General features: G+C 44.2%; 1 protein-coding gene across 2 annotated transcripts in view; it reads right to left on the reverse strand.

Moving 5' to 3' along the window:
- Positions 1-19,848, reverse strand: part of ZNF407 (zinc finger protein 407) — a 1,826,025-nt gene that overhangs the window by 694,037 nt on the left and 1,112,140 nt on the right. For both annotated transcript variants that reach the window (XM_078687829.1, XM_078687830.1), the window contains exon 7: positions 173-256. In XM_078687829.1, the coding sequence (XP_078543955.1) occupies positions 173-256 (84 nt within the window). The remainder of the gene's footprint in view (positions 1-172; positions 257-19,848) is intronic.

Here is a 19,848-nt window from a genome sequence, read left to right on the forward strand (position 1 = left end):
AAGTGAAATCTAGCCCACATTGCACTTTTAACGAATAATAGAAGATTGAAAGAAAATGGCGGACAGGTGCAATATTCCAGCCACTGGCTTTCCTTTCACAGGCTGTATCCGCCTGCGCGAGCCTTTCCTGTAGGAACAAAGGGCATAGACATGAAAGACGGCTTGGACTGACCTGTATGCTGCCGGCGATGCTTTGTGAGGGCGTGCCGGGTCCCACCCGCGAAGCCACAGAGGTCACACAGGAACGACTTCTCGCCTGTTGCAACAATAAACAGATGAGGGACTGCGCAGGTCACAGATCATTAAAACATATCTATCAAGGCTTTCAGGGTTACTAATTCCTCCAATCAAATGTTTCCATGTAAATATGTCAAATGGGAATGAAATTACCACTGCGGTTTATTGACTGTGATAAAATCTGAAAAGCACCACTGAACATAATTACATACTTGTCAGACCCATAAAAATTAGCTTTATTATCAATGGAATGGTTTTGTACAACTTCATTTCTGTTAGATGTCTTCCAGATGGGGCTGCTTTATGCACTTGAACAGTTTTTATGCATATCTGGATTTTTTACAATTCCCATACATCTGTCCTTTCTGTGCCCAGCAAAGACTGCCTGGAAAAGTTAATATACAGCGCATATGATTGTGCTTAAATAAAATACATCACATTTATTGACTAGAAAAGTGTGAAGACTAGGAAATGATGAACGGCCTTTATTAGCGTCTTAGTTGGTTGCTCTTTCGCCGAAAATGGTAATCAACGGATGTAATTTCTTGAATACATCGTAGCGCTAAGCAGCAATTAAGCATAGCATTCACAAGCAGCAGTGATTCAATGGCGCTTCCAAAACTTTTGCGATATAAAGAAAACAAGTCTTGGGATTGCTAACCAATCCGCAGTAGGATTCACACTGTTCATCTTTAATGATAATTCTCCGTTCCAAGCTGCTGCAACAATTAGGCATAGATTTGGCAGGCACAGTACATGCTAAGAGTTTGAATCTTCTTTTTACTACCCTATTTCCTGAATAACATTCTGCCCAGAAGTTTATAAATGTAATAGATCACATTATGTAGTCTCATATTCAAGCAGTAATTTCTTCTGTGGCACTGGTTTTCATCCTACAAAGCCCAAGGTGCTAGAGGCTCCAAGCCAGCCGCGTGCAATTTAGACGTGGCTTACTTGGAACGACTAACTACAACATAACAGAACCGTAATAGCGGTGGGCTTCTATGCAGGTACGGGGCATACACTTGCCGCTTGCGTGAAGGGCAAAAGATGAGAGCGTTGTGGTTGCAAGGTCTAACTGAAATAGTTGACTCAACTGGTTAACCTCAGCAATGAGCTTCTACCTATACCTTTCTCACTCCTCCGCAAAATGGATGTGCCAGATAGCGTTTCAGTCTGTTGTGTCCTGCTGGACACAGTCTAGTGTTTTACCAGTCCTTCCCACGAGCGCTGGCCCATACACCCACCCAACACAGCTGTCACCAGTCAGATGACCCTGCCAATAAAAGAGCCCGAGTGCACATGCTTGTCGTCAGTTCTATGCACTATACTTATGTGTCTGTGTCTCTTATTTACATAGTATGTAGGCCTAGAGCCCACAACTTTCCACATTCCTCCGAGCAATTAGGGGCTTACCAGGAAAGGAATTTAAACGTTGAGAGACATGTCACAGGACTTAGCAATAGCGTAGAAGCGGAGGCTCCATGTGTGCCTCGCTCCCCCCTCCTCCTCCCCCACTCCTGATTGATTAGATTAATGTCAAATGATACGGAGGCTAACATCCATTGATTGTGGTGGATATTGTGAGAAGTTGGCCTGGTATATGATTTTCACTATTCTAGTGAACACCTTGCACCAGTCCAAACAACCCTTATGGTGATGGTTGTAAGTCAACCTTATAGACCAGCTATCCTAGTGGTAGCGTGGACAGAACAGTCTTAGGCTAAAAGACTCTTGAGGGCGTGTAAAGCCCGCTGTTTTACCATATGTAACGCCTTGAATATCAAATGAAAGGACACCACACAGGATATATATAAAATATATATGTATTTATTTACTAACTCACTCCTCCGAACTTTTTATGAGATCAGAGGCAAAAGCACATAACAAGATACTTAGTCAGAATACGTTAAGTTGCACAATTTACAGTTAGGCCCTAGGAGCGAAGCAAACCATATATTAAGAAAGTGGTAAAAGTACCACGTCACAAGAAAAGGAAAGGCCTAGGGAATCGCTGGGGCTACGCTATCTGAACCTTAGTTTAGAAGTAAGAGGCCCCCAGGCGGCGCGTGCAGTGTCTTTACACACAAGCGTGAGTCAATGCAAAGTCAATGGGGACTTAGAAGTTAGATTTAGAAGGATTTAGGACACTTCCGGTTTAGCTAGGAGGAAACAACTAAAAACCTAGACACTTGGATAGTCCATACCCTTGGGAGCACCGAAGTACTCGCGTTACCTCACCCACTGACGGCGGGTGCATAGGTGTGAAGATGTGTCGGGTTTCGCCGTTGAGTCCTATGGAGCATTTGAAGAAAGATGCTGCAGGCGACCAGGAGGAAGATGTCTGGGTGAATCCAAGGGTGGATCGAAGATGAAGAGGACCTGAAAGCAGAGGGGACAGAGTCTGGGTCACTAACCAGTGACAGGGTGTAACTAGGAAGGAACCAGACGACGTCGAGGAGCAATCAGGTGCTGTCTTGAAACTTGTCTCTTCAGCCACGCTGGAGGTGTGTGGAGAGGAGCTGTCCCATGAAGGTTCTCACAGATGGAGGGGTCGACTTCCGGATTGGAGTCAACGAGCCTTGGCAAAGGCAACCCACGCAGGATTCAAAGAAGGCTTCTGGTGCAGACCAGCAAGGTCTGAGGTGCCTCATCTTTGCAGGGAGGCAAGGGCCAGTCTGGAGCAACCATACCAGCAATGTGGTTCAAAAGATTGTCGTTACAGAGGCTACTAGCCAACGGGCCAGCAACCGGACAACGCGTCGAGCAGAACACAAGCAGAAGGGCCCCACGCAGAACTCGTGGAGTGTGGAGGGCTGATCTCCGGTGCAGGTGGAGCTCGGGTTCGGGGTTTCTCAGTCCCCAGTGCACAGCTTCGAGGATGCCTCAGGAGCTGCACAGTTAGCAAGTTGCAGGCTTTCCAAGATGTCCGGTCCCACGTGTCTTGTCGCCTCCACGGATCTCAGCTGTGCTGCAGTCATGAAGAGAGGGTCAGAGAGGTCTGGAAGTCTGGGTCTTGTCAGGCTCTGTGCTCGGGTTCCGGCGGGAACGAAGACAAAACAAGCCGTTGATTTGCTGGATGGTGCCTGGTTGCCCAGGGTGGTCACTCCTTGGCCACAAGGGAGATTCTTCAGTCTTCAGCTTCAGCAGAATGTCGAAGGTCCAGAGTTTTGTGTCAAGTTTCGATTCAGGATTAATATAAAGTCTCAGGACTCAGCTTCTACCTTTATACAACTAAAAGGGGCTGGATTACTTTCTAGGTCCCTCCTATGGATGGGACCAGAAAGAGGGGTGGTTACACCCCTTTCCTTTGTCCAGTTTCGCGCCAGAGCTGGGGCTGGAGTGCCCCAGCAACCGGTTTGAACTGGGGTATGCATGGAGCACCTAGTGTGCCCCAGGCAGTGTCTCAATTTATTCAGCCGCCCCTGTCCCAATACACAAAGTCCTGTCTGGGGTGGTGCTCGCACCTCTCCAGCCAGGAAACCTATTGTCCAAACCTCCGTGAGTGGAAGGACTCCCAGCAGCAGGAGGTCAGACTTGTGTCGGAGGCAGCAGCGTCCATTTTGTGACGCTGGGGCTCTGGTTCACTTTAACCGCGATAGTCCGCAACAACATGTCTTCTCCCTCTAGAAGGGTGGAATGCTACCCCGTCACCAGAATTGGCGAGGGGGTAGTATTCCAAAGTGTATGACACCTTACACGACATGTTTGGATAAAGCCACACCGAAGTTAGCATTTAACCGCAAGGTTCATAATGCACTTAAAGAGTATATGGTATGGCAATATCATAGAACAGCTATAAGGACATGGTTCCGAAAGCTGCAGACAGGCTCAGCTCATGCTAGAGCACCATCTCACACATAACCAAGCACTCTGCCTACAGGATTGTTAAGGCCTGCCATAGGAGTGACTTATAGGTTACTGTGTGTCTATATATAAGGCTAGATATAGGAATACTATACCTAAGCAAGGGGTGATTACACGACCTTGCCCCAGCTGAGTGATCATTAAGAAGAATGGGGTATGACCCAGACAAAGTCAAAGGACCTGAGTATCGTATAGTATAAATAACAAAATGGTCCAAGACACAATTATTCAAAAACATATAGATGAATTATTCATTTTTAACTCTTTATAGGACTTGATCCTGGAAAGGAAGGAGACAAAAAACAACAAGCCAAAATACCCAAATCAAATTGTATGACAATGAGTTTTTATAGCAATATTAATTCGCAATTTATTTCACAATCATATATACATATTTATTTACAAAAACCCCAAAAGTTGGGGGAATTCTACCAGGCGCAGTAGAAAGTGCAAAGGTTTTTGTGCTCAAGTGAAAGTAAAGTAAAAGTGAGTAGAAAAGGATAATCGAATGATTTCGAACAAAAACTAAGGTTCAGTTCCCTTAGTATTATGCCAGCCCCACGTATATTAATCATACGATTTGAGTATTAATTTTCAAAGAAGGCAGGGGAAGGGGTGCAGGCATCAAGGACTGGGGGGATCGTCGACGTTTCGACCCTGACGCTATGGAGGGGGGTTCAACACCTCAGCTACGGGTCTTCTTCAGGACGGAATGAGAAGGGGAGAGAGCACGCCATTTATTGGTGAGTTTGTATTTATTTTTCTTTTGAAAGAAGTGATCTTGCTTTCAGTGCTGGTAATTGGTTAATGGGCACTGAGCCATATGCGTTCTTTGTTTGTAGGTGGCTACCCTCATTCTTTGGGGCGCTGTCTTTCTGCAGTATAGGTAACGTACCCAAACCCCTTGACTGGGTTTTCTTGAATATTTTTTAATCTTTTAAATATTGGTTGGTTGATTCTTCGTATGGTTTCCCCCAGGTTTCTCCTCTCCCCTTCTCATTCCGTCCTGAAACCTTAGCTTTTTTTTCGAAATCATTTGATTATCCTTTTCTACTCACTTTTTCTTTACTTTCACTTGAGCACAAAAACCTTTGCACTTTCTACTGCACCTGGCAGAATTCCCCCAACCTTTTGGGTTTTTGTACATAAATATGTATATATGATTGTGAAATAAATTGCAAATTTATATTGCTATAAAAAAACTCAGTGTCATACAATTTGATTTGGGTATTTAGGATATTACTGCAAACGTATTTTGCTTGTTGTTTTTTGTCTCCTTCCTTTCCAGGATCAAGTCCTATAAAGAGTTAAAAATGAAACATTCATCTATATGTTTTTGAATAATTGTGTCTTGGACCAGCTGAGTGATCAGCCAGTTGTGTCAGTTTGGATGGTCAGCCAGGGGTGGCATAATACATGCTGCAGCCCTTGGTAGGCCTTGGTTACACCTATGCCCTGAGTACCTAGGGTGCACTTCTACAGGGGCTGACAAGGTGAACCAATTCCCAATTGTGTGTGTACCTAGAGTACATGGTGTAAATTTAGAGAGAGTGCATCTGGGCTGTGGGTCTGATCAGCAGGCCCACAGCCACATCTAAGTCGAAAACCAGAGAAGCAAAAGCAAAAAGTGGGGGTGACCATAGGAAGCAGATATGAGGGACTTCGGAGGAGGATCGTACGGCAGGGCACAGTAAATGTTGTTTATTACAGAGTTGTTAAGTATATAGTGAAAATCTAAGGGAAACAAGCATTTGCAATGCAATAGGTCTCGCAATAATTAAGTTTGAGCTATTGGCATTGCTAAATATTGCAACACCAATTGCAACAAAAGTCTATAAATTGTAGGCCAAAAAAATGTGTATTTATTTTTGTAGCAATGGTGGCATGCTGCTTTTTAGATGAATATGTTTAAAAGTAAAGTGCGCCATACTGCGATTGCTACAATAGTTAATTGTGGATGCGTTAACAATTGATGTGTGCACTGATGGCTGGTGGTGTGTTTGCCTGTAGAAATTGTGCGCTGATGGCTGGTGGTGTGTGTGCCTGGTGGAAGCGTGCACTGACGGCTGGTGGTGTGTGTGCCTGGTGAAAGAGTGCACTGACAGCTGGTGGTGTGTGTGTGCTTGGTGAAAGCGTGCACTGACGGCTGGTGGTGTGTGTGTGTGCCTGGTGAAAGCGTGCACTGACGGCTGGTGGTGTGTGTGCCTGGTGGAAGCGTGCACTGACGTCTGGTGGTGTGTGCCTGGTGGAAGCGTGCGCTGACGGCTGGTGGTGTTTGTGCCCGGTGAAAGAGTGCACTGATGGCTGGTGGTGTTTATGCCCGGTGAAAGTGTGCACTGACGGCTGGTGGTGTTTGTGCCCGGTGAAAACGTGCACTGACGACTGTGTGTGTGTGTGTGTGTGTGTTTGTGTGTATGTGTGTATGTGTTTGTGTGTGTATGTGTGGTTGTGTGTGTGGTTGTGTGTGTTGTTGTGTGTGTGGTTGTGTGTGTGGGGTTGTGTGTGTCGGTGTGTGGGTGTGTGGGTGTGGTTGTGGGTGTGGTTGTGGGTGTGGTTGTGGGTGTGGTTGTGTGTGTGGGTGTGGTTGTGTGTGTGGGTGTGGTTGTGTGTGTGGTTGTGTGTGTGGTTTGGGTGTGGTTTGGGTGTGTGCGTGGTTTTGTGTGTGTGTGGTTGGGTGCGCAACATCCTGTGATTCTGGGCAAATCACTTAACTTCCCCGTGCCTAACAAAACAAAACAAAAATGAATGTGTCTGCATGTAACGCAACTGGTGCTCATGTAAAGCGTTCTGATACCCGATACCTTCGGGTCAAGTTCCCGCTATATAAAACTCCGTAAAGAAAAAAAAAGTGAGGCTATGCAATAAGAGGACATTACTGACCACTTTCAAATGTAGTAAAGTTATTATCCTGCATTTATCTAGTCCAACTCCGAGAAGCAATCACTTCTCTACTATTCAAGTGTTAACAGGGGCGTCCTCTCTTTTATGAGCAATGGAAAGAATATCTAACTGACCTAATTTATAGGAAGGTTAGTCATTTACTGATATGTCAGCAATCTCTTAGAAAAGCAAGTTAACGTGCATTCATGTTCTCCGTAAACACCAACAGCAAACACATTGATTTACAACAGGGCAAGCAAAAAACCATAACATCAGTACATGCAATCCCATCAATTATGTCAAGCCACTAGGTGTCCAACTTCTGAACTGGAAAGATCATGCTAGCCTCCTTTGTGCAATGGGCATACTGCACTTGTGTTCTTTCGTGTTGCTGTACTACCCGCTCAGTTATTGCCTGATCAGTGTTGACACTCCTATGTTCTATTTAAACGGCATACTCCTATTTTAGGCATGCACGGAAGACAACAGCCATAAATAACTAATGTATAGTCTTTAAAATGATTAGAAAATTGAAGTGCACCAGTCAGGAATCCTGTTGTTGCCTCTATTTTGGGTCAAAGAAAACATCAGGTCACGAAGAGGTTTAGAACCATTGTTATACCTAGCTTGGTAAACATTTGGGAAAACCTTTACGTGAGGAATTGCACACTGTAAGATGGCCACCGTGTTGTTTACAGTCTAGTTTTCCTTTCTAACACACCTGTGTAGTCACTAATGGTTAAAACAGGTGCGCGCGCTTCCCGCAGGGCACTTCAACTGAATTCCGGAGAGGGTAGTTGAGTTAGCATTTCCTCCACACTTATTTCAAGTGCATAGGTTTAAGTTCGCAGTTTTCATAGAAATAATCTAGAGAGTAATTTCGACGATTCCAGAGTCCAGACGGATTTCCACGGAAGCGTTCAGAGAGGTATCTGTCGTTTTCGTGAAGTCCGTATCGAAGCAGCTTCAGGACACAGAACCGGCTGAGAAGCTCTTTTCCTCTTGAAAGAGAGGTTGGCAGCGAAAGTGCAGAGGAGAGCGGAGCAGCTTTCAAGTAAGACGTATTTGCCGTTCCTGCAACCTCCGCTCAGTTTGCTGTAGCATAAGCCCCCCCCCCCCAGCAAGGTCTTGGACTGAGACTTTCTCTTGCCTTTTACCGTCTCATTTTCCTTCCCTTCTTCCCTTCCTTGTTCCTCTTTGCGCGTTGCTTCATCAGTTTGGAACCAACGTGGGATACTTCTCTACAGTGCAAGATACAGACTCTTCATTATTTAGGTCAAGTGTATATAATACAGTTAGGTTGAGCAGAACTTCCCGTCAGGCATACAGGTATAACGAATTTCAGCATTGTTAGTCAATACGCTTTCCTAGCATAGTCCAACACTAAATGTCGTGTGTTCACTTACAGCTGCAGGGAGTCAGTCACAACACAAAGACAACCTTAGAAGAGGGGCCATAACTCCTTCTTAGACTGGTAGGAAACTCTCTGTTATGTTATATGATATTTAGAGCGTTAGGAGAGAAGTTGTTTATCTTTTGCCCCTTTGTGCATTAGGTATCTTCTCCTTCCTGAGAACTACAAGAAGACTATCAGGGAGCCGAGAGAGAGGAACAGTGTCGGAAGGAGTTGTCTCTTCTTTCTCTTCCACTTTCCCTTTCCCCTCTGTTAGTGTGCTTGCTCTGAATATTGGAGCGGGGATACTGGTAGAGGGGCGTTGGGAGCATCGTCACTTCTGCCTCCGTGAAGATTGGAGCACCTTGACAGATTGAAGTGCCCAAGTAGTTTCTTCACCTGGGTAGAATGGCGGAAGGCTTCAATCTAAAGGCGTTCGGCGCTATATTGGAAGGCATTCAGAAGGAAATAGGCGCAGTTAGAGAGGAAAACACAACCTTGCGACATGAGTTATCAGCTTCACGGCAGGAAACTCACTTATTGGCACAGAAGGTTGAAGGGTTGGTTTTGGGTAATCCTAATGCTTCTCCTCCATCCACTTTGCATCAAACTAATCAGCAGTCAGTAGCACATGTTATACATTCTGTCTCCCTGATTATTCCTTTAGCTGCCCCGGAAAGGTTCCATGGGGATCCACAAAAAGCTCAACTTTTTTTGACGCAATGTTCGTTACATTTTATGTGTCGAGCCAATTTATTCCCTGATGCAAAATCTAAGGTGGCCTTTATTTTATCTTATTTGGGTGGAGATGCAGCTAACTGGGCAATGCCATTAGTGTCCAAAGATGACCCCTTTCTGTATGATTTTGAGTTATTTAAAACTGAATTCTTGAGAATTTTTGATAGACTCAAAATTTCCCAAGCCACTGATAATGAGCTGCTGGAACTTCGTCAGGGTTCAAAAGGCTTGGTGACATATTTAACACAGTTTAACAAGCTTCTTGTCGAAACCAATTGGCCCGAAGAGAAAAGAGCCGCCCTTTTTTATCGTGGGTTGAGAGATGAATTCAAAGATACCCTGGCGCAAATTCCAAATCGTCCAACGGAATTATCTGCTCTAGTGGATTTAGTGCTGGAGATAGATTTTCGTTGGTCGGAGAGGAAGGTAGAAAAGAAAAAGGAATCCAAGTGGAACATCCCTCGTTTCGATAGAACTCGACAAGAAGTTGAAAAATCGTCTGGATCTGTTTCTGAAGGGGAACCCATGCAGATTGGAGCAGTGCGCGGGCCACTAAGTAAAGAAGAGAAGTTAAGTTAAGTTAAGAGACTGTGTTTGTACTGTGGAATCAGTGGTCATTTTGTTAAGGAATGTCCAAAAAGACCAAAGTTTCCGGTGAAGGGAAACGCCCAAAACCACCAGTAGACGGGATCGCTCTGGTGGCGCAAGAAGACAAAACGATCTCAGAAACTCATCAAATAATCAACACATTGCAGACCTTAGCCCCTCATTTGGTTCTGCACCTGACGATTAAATTTCGTGAACACCAGATTCTTGGAGGAGCTATTATGATTGATTCAGGTGCTACAGGCAACTTCTGTGACCTCAAATATGCTCAGCGCATGGTCATTCATGCTATTTTGAAAGAAAAGAGTGAACCTGTTCGTGCAGTGGACGGTACCAACTTATCGTCAGGTCCGATTACCAGTCACACAGAACCGTTGGAACTTATCCAGGCTGATGGTCATCGGGAAGTGTTGCAATTTAACCTCATTGATGCATTCCAATTTCAACTTATTTTAGGATTACCCTGGTTAGCGATGCATAATCCTACTATTGATTGGGAAAACCGAACTGTGGAAATGAAGTCAACCTTTTGTTCTGAACATTGCTATTGTGCGGCTAACGAATCACTTGAACCTTCCCAAGCGTCTTTATTATCTTACGGAGGGGATTCTATCGGAGTAATTAGTACCGTGAAGATTCCTGCAGAGTACCAAGACTTTCAAGAAGTCTTTAGCGAAGCAGAAGCCAAACAATTGCCTCCGCATCGTCCTTACGATTGCGCTATAGACCTGGAACCAGGATCCGTCCTTCCTTGCAGTCGTATTTATGCATTAACGGAAGCTGAGAATTGCCATCTGAGGAGTATTTGGATAAATACCTTGCCAATGGATTCATTAGACCCTCCCAGCCACCAGTGTCGTCTCCTATATTTTTTATTCCTAAAAAGGAGGGCACTTTGAGATCGTGTATAGACTACCGTGCCCTAAATCGAGTGACAATAAAGAATCGCTACCCTCTTCCATTGATTTCAGTCCTTTTGGATCAGATAAAGGAAGCTGAAATCTTTACGAAATTGGATCTAAGGGGAGCATATCATCTAATTTGAATGAAGGTAGGACATGAGTGGAAGACAGCTTTTCGAACCAAATTTGGATTGTTCGAGTATTGTGTGATGCCTTTTGGGCTCTGTAATGCTCCAGCTGTGTTTCAGCATTTCATCAATGATGTGATGGGAGATCTCATTGATAAGATTGCGATAATTTATTTGGATGATATTTTGATTTTATCTCAAGATCCACAGCAATATCCAGAGCATGTAAGAATGGTTCTTAGTCGCCTCCGTTCCCATCATCTCTATGTCAAGCTCAAAAAATGTGTCTTCAGTTCGCCTCGAGTGGAGTTCCTGGGTTTTGTTCTTTCCCGTCAGGGAATCACCATGGATTCCAAGAAGGTGTTGGCAGTGGAGAGTTGGCCCTCCCCCAAGAACGTAAAGGAGATTCAAAGGTTTCTTGGATTCGCTAACTTTTACCGACGTTTCATTCAGGGGTTCTCTCAGCTAATCGTACCCATCACACGTTTACTCAAGAAGGGAGGGAAATTTCAATGGTCTGTAGAAGCGGAACAAGCATTTGCTCTTCTCAAGAAGAGTTTCACCACGGCTCCCATTTTACTGCATGCTGATCCTGCGGAGCCCTTCTTTGTGGAAGCAGACGCTTCAGATCAAGCTATTGGTGGGGTCCTGTCTCAACGTCACAAGGAAACTGGACAGTTGCATCCGGTGGCATTTCGATCCAGAAAATTGAGTTTGGCTGAGATTAATTACACTATTGCAGAAAAAGAGTTGCTGGCAGTCAAAGATGCTTTTGAAGATTGGAGACACTACCTATTAGGGGCTAAACATACTGTGACGTTTTTTTCTGATCATAAGAATTTGCAATTTTTTAAGACAGAAAAAACACTCACCCCTCGGCAACTCCGTTGGTCTTTATATTTTGCAGATTTTGATTTCGTAATCACATACCGCCCCGGAAGTAAAAATGGAAAGGCGGATGCCTTATCTCGGATTCTAACGGAAGAGCAGGAACATTCTGTGGACCCTCAGCCGATCAATCCTGAGACCAAGATTGTGTGTGTCATGTCCATAGACAATATGCATGAGGAGATTCGAAAGGAATTATCTCCTGAAGCGATGGAACTTTGGGTTTCGCAAGGGCCTGAAAGAAGAATACAAAATGATCTACCCTATTTCAAGGAAACCTTGTATTTGCCCACTGAAGCTCTACAGAAAAAAGCTATGATGGAATGTCATGATCAACCTTTGGCTGGGCATAAAGGCATAGCTAAAACCCTAGACTTCTTGCAGCGCTATTTTTGGTGGCCTGAAATGTCTTCACAAACGAAACAATATGTTCAGACTTGCGAGCTTTGTGCTCGTAGTAAACCCGCTAGGCAGGCACCTCAGGGGTTATTGCAACCATTGCCCACACCTTCCCATCCTTGGCATACAGTCACTATGGATTTGATTGTTGAGTTACCTCTTAGTCAAGGGTTTAACACCATCCTGGTTATGGTTGACACCTTCACCAAGATGAGTCATTTTGTACCACTAGTTGGTATACCCACTGCTTCTGAGCATGCAAAGCACTTCAGTGAACACATAGTAAAACTGCATGGAGTCCCTAAACTAGTAATTTCAGATAGGGGTTCGCAGTTTGTGTCCCATTTCTGGAAGGCTTTTTTACAAGGGTTGGGAGTGGAGGTTAGACATTCTACTAGTTACCATCCAGAAACCGATGGTCAAACAGAACGTGTAAATCAAGAGTTAGAGCAGTACCTTCGGTTGTTTCTTTTGGATCAAGGGGGAGAATGGTCTAAGTTGTTATGGATGGCGGAATTCGCATTTAATAATGCTAAGAATATGTCCACTGGATAGTCTCCCTTCTACTTGAACTATGGGCGACATCCGAATCCTTTTCAGACTCACATTGATTTAAAGGTACCAGCTGTTGAGGGACTTATGAGACAATTGACTTCCATTCATGAGTCAGCTGAAGCTAATTTGTTAAAGGCAAAAGAGCATTATAAAAGACATGCAGATAAACATCGTAGACCGGCCCCTGAATATTGGGCGGGGGATCAGGTTTGGTTATCCTCTCGTAACCTTCATTTAAACGGTAATCGAAAATTTCAACCCCGGTTTGTTGGTCCTTATCAGATTGACCAAGTGTTAGGCCCGGTTTCAGTGAGACTAAAATTACCTCCTGGTCTGGGGATTCATCCAGTTTTTCATGTCTCACTTTTGAAGAAAGCTGCACCACACACTAGGTTATTGAACCCTCCAGCTCCTCTGGTCATTGATGGTCACCCAGAATACATAGTTAAGGGCATTTTGGATTCTAAATTTACTAGGGGTCAGCTTTACTACCTGATTGACCGGAAGGGGTATGGTCCTGAGGATAGGTCTTGGGAACCGGCAGGAAATGTTCATGCCCCTCAATTGAAGAAGAAATTTCACTCACAGAATCCACACAAGCCAGGACCGATAAATCGGTCTTTGAGAGGGGGTACTGTCAGGAATCCTGTTGTTGCCTCTATTTTGGGTCAAGGAAAACATCAGGTCACGAAGAGGTTTAGAATCATTGTTAAACCTAGCTTGGTAAACATTTGGGGAAACCTTTACGTGAGGAACTGCACACTGTAAGATGGCCACCGTGTTGTTTACAGTCTAGTTTTCCTTTCTAACACACCTGTGTAGTCACTAATGGTTAAAACAGGTGCGCGCGCTTCCCCCAGGGCACTTCAACTGAATTCCGGAGAGGGTAGTTGAGTTAGCGCTTCCTCCACACTTATTTCAAGTGCGTAGGTTTGAGTTCGCAGTTTTCATAGAAATAATCTAGAGAGTAATTACGACAATTCCAGAGTCCAGACGGATTTCCACTGAAGCTTTCAGAGAGGTATCTGACGTTTTCGTGAAGTCCGTATCGAAGCAGCTTCAGGACACAGAACCGGCTGAGAAGCTCTTTTCCTTTTGAAAGAGAGGTTGGAAGACGTATTTGCCATTCCTGCAACCTCCGCTCAGTTTGCTGTAGCATAAGCCCTCCCCCCCCCCCCCCCCCCCCCCCAGCAAGGTCTTGGACTGAGACTTTCCCTTGCGTTTTACCTTCTCCTTTTCCTTCCCTTCTTCCCTTCCTTGTTCCTCTTTGCACGTTGCTTCATCAGTTTGGAACCAGCGTGGGATACTTCGCTACAGTGCAAGATACAGACTCTTCATTATTTAGGTCAAGTGTATATAATACAGTTAGGTTGAGCGGAACTCCCCGTCAGGCATACAGGTATAACGAATTTCAGCATTGTTAGCTTTCCTAGCATAGTCCAACACTAAATGTCATGTGTTCACTTACAGCTGCAGGGAGTCAGTCGCAACACAAAGACAACCTTAGAAGAGGGGCCACAACTCATTCTTAGACTGGTAGGAAACTCTCTGTTATGTTATATGATATTTAGAGCGTTAGGAGAGAAGTTGTTTATCTTTTGCCCCTTTGTGCATTAGGTATCTTCTCCTTCCTGAGAACTACAAGAAGACTATCAGGGAGCCGAGAGAGAGGAACAGTGTCGGAAGGAGTTGTCTCTTCTTTCTCTTCCACTTCCCCTTTCCCCTCTGTTAGTGTGCTTGCTCTGAATATTGGAGCGGGGATACTGGTAGAGGGACGTTGGGAGTATCGTCACTTCTGCCTCCGTGAAGATTGGAGCACCTTGACAGCACCTTACTATGCAATTAATTGAAAACAAAACTTTAAAAAAACAAAGCTCTCTAACACACTGTCTTTTGGAGCAAACAGTGCACATACAGCCTTTCACAGAAGGGATGGACTACATGGCACGTTGTTGTTAAAGCACGGGTTCCTGTGGTGCCCAGAAAACGAGGTCAGCGATCCGTTCCAATACTGGCACTGCCCGTCAGTGTCACACACACCGGACCGGTGCGGACAGTCCAGAGGCTCACGGGGATCAGCTGCTGCCTGGGTAAATTAGCTCTCTACAGGTGGGTGAGACGCTATAAAATAAACATGTAAAGCAGCCTGCACTCTTTTGTAGCCAGGCAAGGTTCGAGCTATTTAAATTGCTGAAAAACGGTAGAAAAAAAGAAACGTGTAATGATTAAAGTTATTTTTTTACCAGGTTAAATAATGCAAATTTTGCATAGTGAATGGGGAAAATAAAGAGTGCTTAACAACTCTCAAAGACTACGTTACTAAAGTAGTCTGTATTAATTTTGAAGAGCTCTTTTTTCCCTATAAAAAGTTAACTGTATTCATACTGCTGAAAAACGAATTGTGTAATGTTTATTTCCCAATATTTAACCTGCTGAAAAAATAAGCGTGTAATGTATTCTGCGGCAATTACGAAGCTGTCTTTTGACCCTGGGCAAGTTTCACGCTATACAAACTGCCAAAAAAGTGGATTTTGCCTGTCACCCATGCGCTGATTTCAAACGCAACATCAAAGCGGCCGAAAGGGGAGAAAGGAGGGGTGAGTGCACGCCGAGGTGACAAGAAGGACTGGGCGACAAGGGAGGGGGGGGAATGCCAGCAGCAGAGTAGCCTGATTAAAGCTGACGAAAAGGGAGGCGGAGGAGTGAGTAGGGGGCGGAGAGGAGGCTATGAGGGAGAGCGACGTAAAGCCATATGGCTGCTTTGCGCGTGTGCACGCCTAGTGCACTGTAGCTCTATGCCAGCGATGCCAGCGGTAGCACCTTGAAGATCCCCTTACTAAATGTCTCGCTAGCAGCGCATGCGTGCTGGCTCAGCGAGACCTAAAAATCTAGGTTTAATACAGGCTACACACCAGAGACTATGGGCAGACCTGGAAAAACGAAGATTACATGGGAAACAAATAGATAAAACCACAAATAAAATATGTAATGGTACCAGGCGCAAGTACAGTGATCTATGGACTAAACAGATTGAAACAAAATTTTTAGATTACAATGATAAATGCAACATTAGAGATGTTGTAATCCTGAATACCGAACTATATAGAATTGATGTATGATATGTGGTGCAATGAGGAAACACTTTATATAATCAAAATGTCAATAAAACAGATTGTCCAAAAAAAAAAAAACTTTACTCAGTCCTCATTGAATGATTATTCCTGGTGTGAATTCAGATTTCTGCCGTTTACCCGTTTGCCTACAATGGAAGCACGTGACCAAGATGGCAGGCTACCTCTAAGCCAGTCATGCTTTGGGCTGCAGCAAGACTGCTGGGCAGGGTGCAGGTCTTCCTTTTCTCCAGGCAGACCTCCAAGAGCTACCACAGACACCCAAACACGCTTAGGCAGAGAAGTGCAGAGGGTCCGTGGAGGATAGTGGAACCATACAGATAGGAGGAAAGGCGCAGACCCTAGGACCTACAATTGATAAGCTCTATATTGAATCCCATGTGTCCTCCTGCCTCATTTAGTATGTTGTTGCATGGAGTATTGTCAGTGTGCAGAATATTTCATTTCCCAGATCTAACCAGCGCCGGTTGACGGAGTCAGAGAAGACCGGGAGGCCGAGATGGAAACATCAGTAGCTCCTGGTGGGTTTTAAATATTAGAGTACTTGAACCTTTTATGGACCTGTACATACCAATAAACTCATTCTATGTTGTACTTAAAGGCGTAACAGAAGACTTATTTTTACTAATGTAACAGTCTGATAAGAAGCAATGTGTAGTGCATGCTAAATAGGCTCAGAGCATTGTACTCTGAGTCAACAGACTGGAGAAACCCCACAGACTCCCTGGTCTGAGAAGGGCGTCTTTCCTGCCTGCTCAGACCAAACTCTGTGCTGCATGTGGCTCTGCAGCACTGGGATTGGACAGGGATTATGTCCCAGGGGCTGCTGGGACAAGCAGGCAGGAAGAGGAGAGGCGGCGTGACTAGGCGCGACCCTGGAGTGGCTGGCGGCAAAAGGTACTTAAAAAGGGTACTTAAAAAAATATATTGTATTCCACCCGTCCCGCGACGTACCTTTCCGCCAGGTCCCACGTCTCTGCTCCTGCCTCCAAATCCAGGAATAGGAGGCAGGCAGCCAGGTTCCCTCCCCTAAGACAATCACAACTCTGCAATGCTCAGAAGTAGGCAAACCACTTCTCCCCTGCCATGCTTTGAGAGCAGAACAGGCCGCCCTTCCGCCCGAAAAGCAGCAGGAAGCATAACATGATAACGCAAAGTTATCATTTTATCTTTCTATTATGTACACCACGCACTGCTTAAAAGCAGTGGGGTGATGCTCCTCCGCCATAGTAGAGGATGCGGCCCTGTATTTCTTGTGCCCTTTCGATGTCTGCCCTTTCTCTGCATTTCGGCGCAACTTTTAAACCTGAATGGAAGGACAACTGCATACCTTTCAACCAATAAAATAAAGTATAAGAAAAAGATCAGTTCCTGCTCATAGTAGAAGTCAGCCAGCCAGTCAGGCACTGTTTGCAAAATCAAGCCAAGAGATCATTATTACTACCTTCCTTGAACCATGTCTTAAGTGTTTGATCCTAATAAGTTGGCAGAGTCTGGACCTCCTATCCTTCCTTGTCTGCAGCCTAAGATTCCCCTTTGATCTATGACTCACAAGCTTCTCATGGCACAGATCATGCACTACCCTCTCACACAATTCACATTAACACCCCCCCCCCCTTCATATGGGACCTGCAACTGCTAGATACTGTGTGTTTACTATTTTCTAAGTATCTGCCACCCTGGGTAATGCTTGTATGTTCAGAGATACCAGTGGTACTCCATTCCTGAACTATTACGCTAAAGGCTGCTAGCCATACCTTTACTATGTCAGCTGCACACTCCATAGTCCTTTACACAAAAGGGACCAAACAATGGCACTTTTGCATTGCTGTTTATGCTCATTAATGAAGGGCTCTGAAACCTTAAAAGATTTGGGGGTGAGAGGGTTGACTAGTTCCCAACCACCTTGCAGAGGATTGCTCAAGGCGTAAAATATGTGGCTGAAACTTCTTCTGGCATCGTGTTTAGCCCCCAGTTCCATGCAGCCCTTTCTTTTGGATCCGAATGGAATGTCTCAACTGAAAACAAAGTGTACAATTATTCTTGCAAAATTCCAAAATTACAGCTGGTTTATTTTTCGAATTGTTTGAATTCTAAATAAGTACGAACACATAAACAGTCTGCCAAAACCTTTTGGTGGGTATTTTGGCTGTGGTCATTTTAGATAACCACCATAAACTACTGCAACAATTCTCACTTAGACTCACTATTCATCTAATATACTGTTTCTGTTAAGGCGACATTAAGAGCATAATTTACGGTGGCACCTACCCCTCTGGAATCTGGTATTTACCAATCATCTATTAAACAGTCAAATGTGTTTCAATATTTTATAAACCACTGTCAATTGAATATGAAATGTTGCTTAAACATGCCTCACTCACTCTGCATACTTCTAAATGGTGAGACCCATTGGCTTTGTTCGCTTTTTCCTTTTATTTATATTTCTCAGATTGTTTTTGCTAGAAATGTGTTTTACAATCCCAAAAATCTATAAGACACTTATTTTGTGTACTAGGTGAACGGACATGGAATGTTTAAACAACTGTGGCATTCAAGTGAAACATCTGTAACCTTTACTCTGTGACTAAATAGCACCACTGCTCTGCCTTCTTGCTTGCAGGCCTAATACGCCATGTTTACATCATAGCCGGAACATAATGAAAAATTGTTCCTTTCTTACACTTGAATTAGTTTTAAGTGTGCCATTTTGCATTCAAATGTAGAAAGACATGGAAACCAATCCTTTATTTTCTATTAGAAAACAGCCACTGTCCCCTATCTCTCATTATGGTGCAGACTACAAGACCGAACAACAAAAATCCATATTATTGATCTGGCCAAGTCTCCACAATTATTCTTTAGAAGGAAACACCGACGATAAATTACATCTGCACTGGCTTTTCATCTGCTGTTCGATATAAGTGATCTCTCAGGGCAGGCTGGAGACCTTAAATCGTCAACACCCTTGTCAAAGGCACTAAGGAGGCTGGGGCCTCCCACAAACTGCTCACTATATCTATTGGGAAAGAACTTTTAACCTTTAATCTGTAGCAGTAATGTAGCTTTTTGCTATTTGGGAGGGGACAGAGTTGGGTTCACATTTCCACTCGAATTTCAGGCGTTAGATTCGTTTCACGATAACCTGAAATGATTTCCCTTTTATGACTGAAAGGAAATGCATCTTATGACAGCCATACTAGTTGCTACCAATTATTTCTCGCTCCCTCATAGAAATCAGATTTTCTGAAGCGAAGTAATTTCTTATCTTACGCATTTCAGCACTTAGTCGACAGTAATTCCTTTTTTTTTTATAATCAATCTGTAAAGCCTGCTGGAAATGCTTCTGTAGGCTGCGCTTCATTTCTCTGTTATATTTTTAGGGTCAACTTGCACACAATTGTTTATTTTTCCCGCGCACACAATATTTTCTTTAAAAAGAATACGCATTTCTATTAAGTATGCGGGGATATTTTTGAGCTTTTAATGACTGTAAATGTTCCACAATAACTACGGGTAGTGCGGCAGTGTAAATCGATCATTGGAAACATCGCCATTGTATATTTGCTTTATGTTTGTAAGAATCCAGAATAAAAATGTATGCAATTTAAGCGGTCTCGTGAAAAGACACGTTGGATGACTCTTGCCCTCTTCCACCAATTGAGTAGTAACGGAAATGTGAAATGACACTGTGCACTTGTGAATCTAGCTAATGCATACTATTGGACAGAACACTTCTATCATTTGTGTTCTCAAAAATCACATGAGCCCTGCCCGGCCCATGATCGACCACTTCTTTTATTACAAGAACAGGGACAAGATGCTCCCTTTGGCTTGTAGTCAACAAGCTTTACTTTTTGACTCTCATAAACCTATGATCTTTCCTGACTATACAAGACTTGTTCAACAACAGCCTAAAAGGAAACTAGGTTCTATGAACATCTGGTACATCCTCCTCTACCCCACAGGGTTAAAGGTCATTTTACAATCCTGCACATTCTTCTTTGAAACCAGGTGGCAGTGTGGGAGTGGGTTGAGGAGAGACTAGTCATCTGACCAGCAGCAGCTGCTTGATGACATCCTCCCTCGCCAGCAGGCTCTCAGGTGTCACCCAAGAAACCCAA

This window comes from Lissotriton helveticus, chromosome 4_1, assembly GCF_964261635.1.
Source record: "Lissotriton helveticus chromosome 4_1, aLisHel1.1, whole genome shotgun sequence".
Taxonomy (NCBI): Eukaryota; Metazoa; Chordata; class Amphibia; order Caudata; family Salamandridae; genus Lissotriton; species Lissotriton helveticus.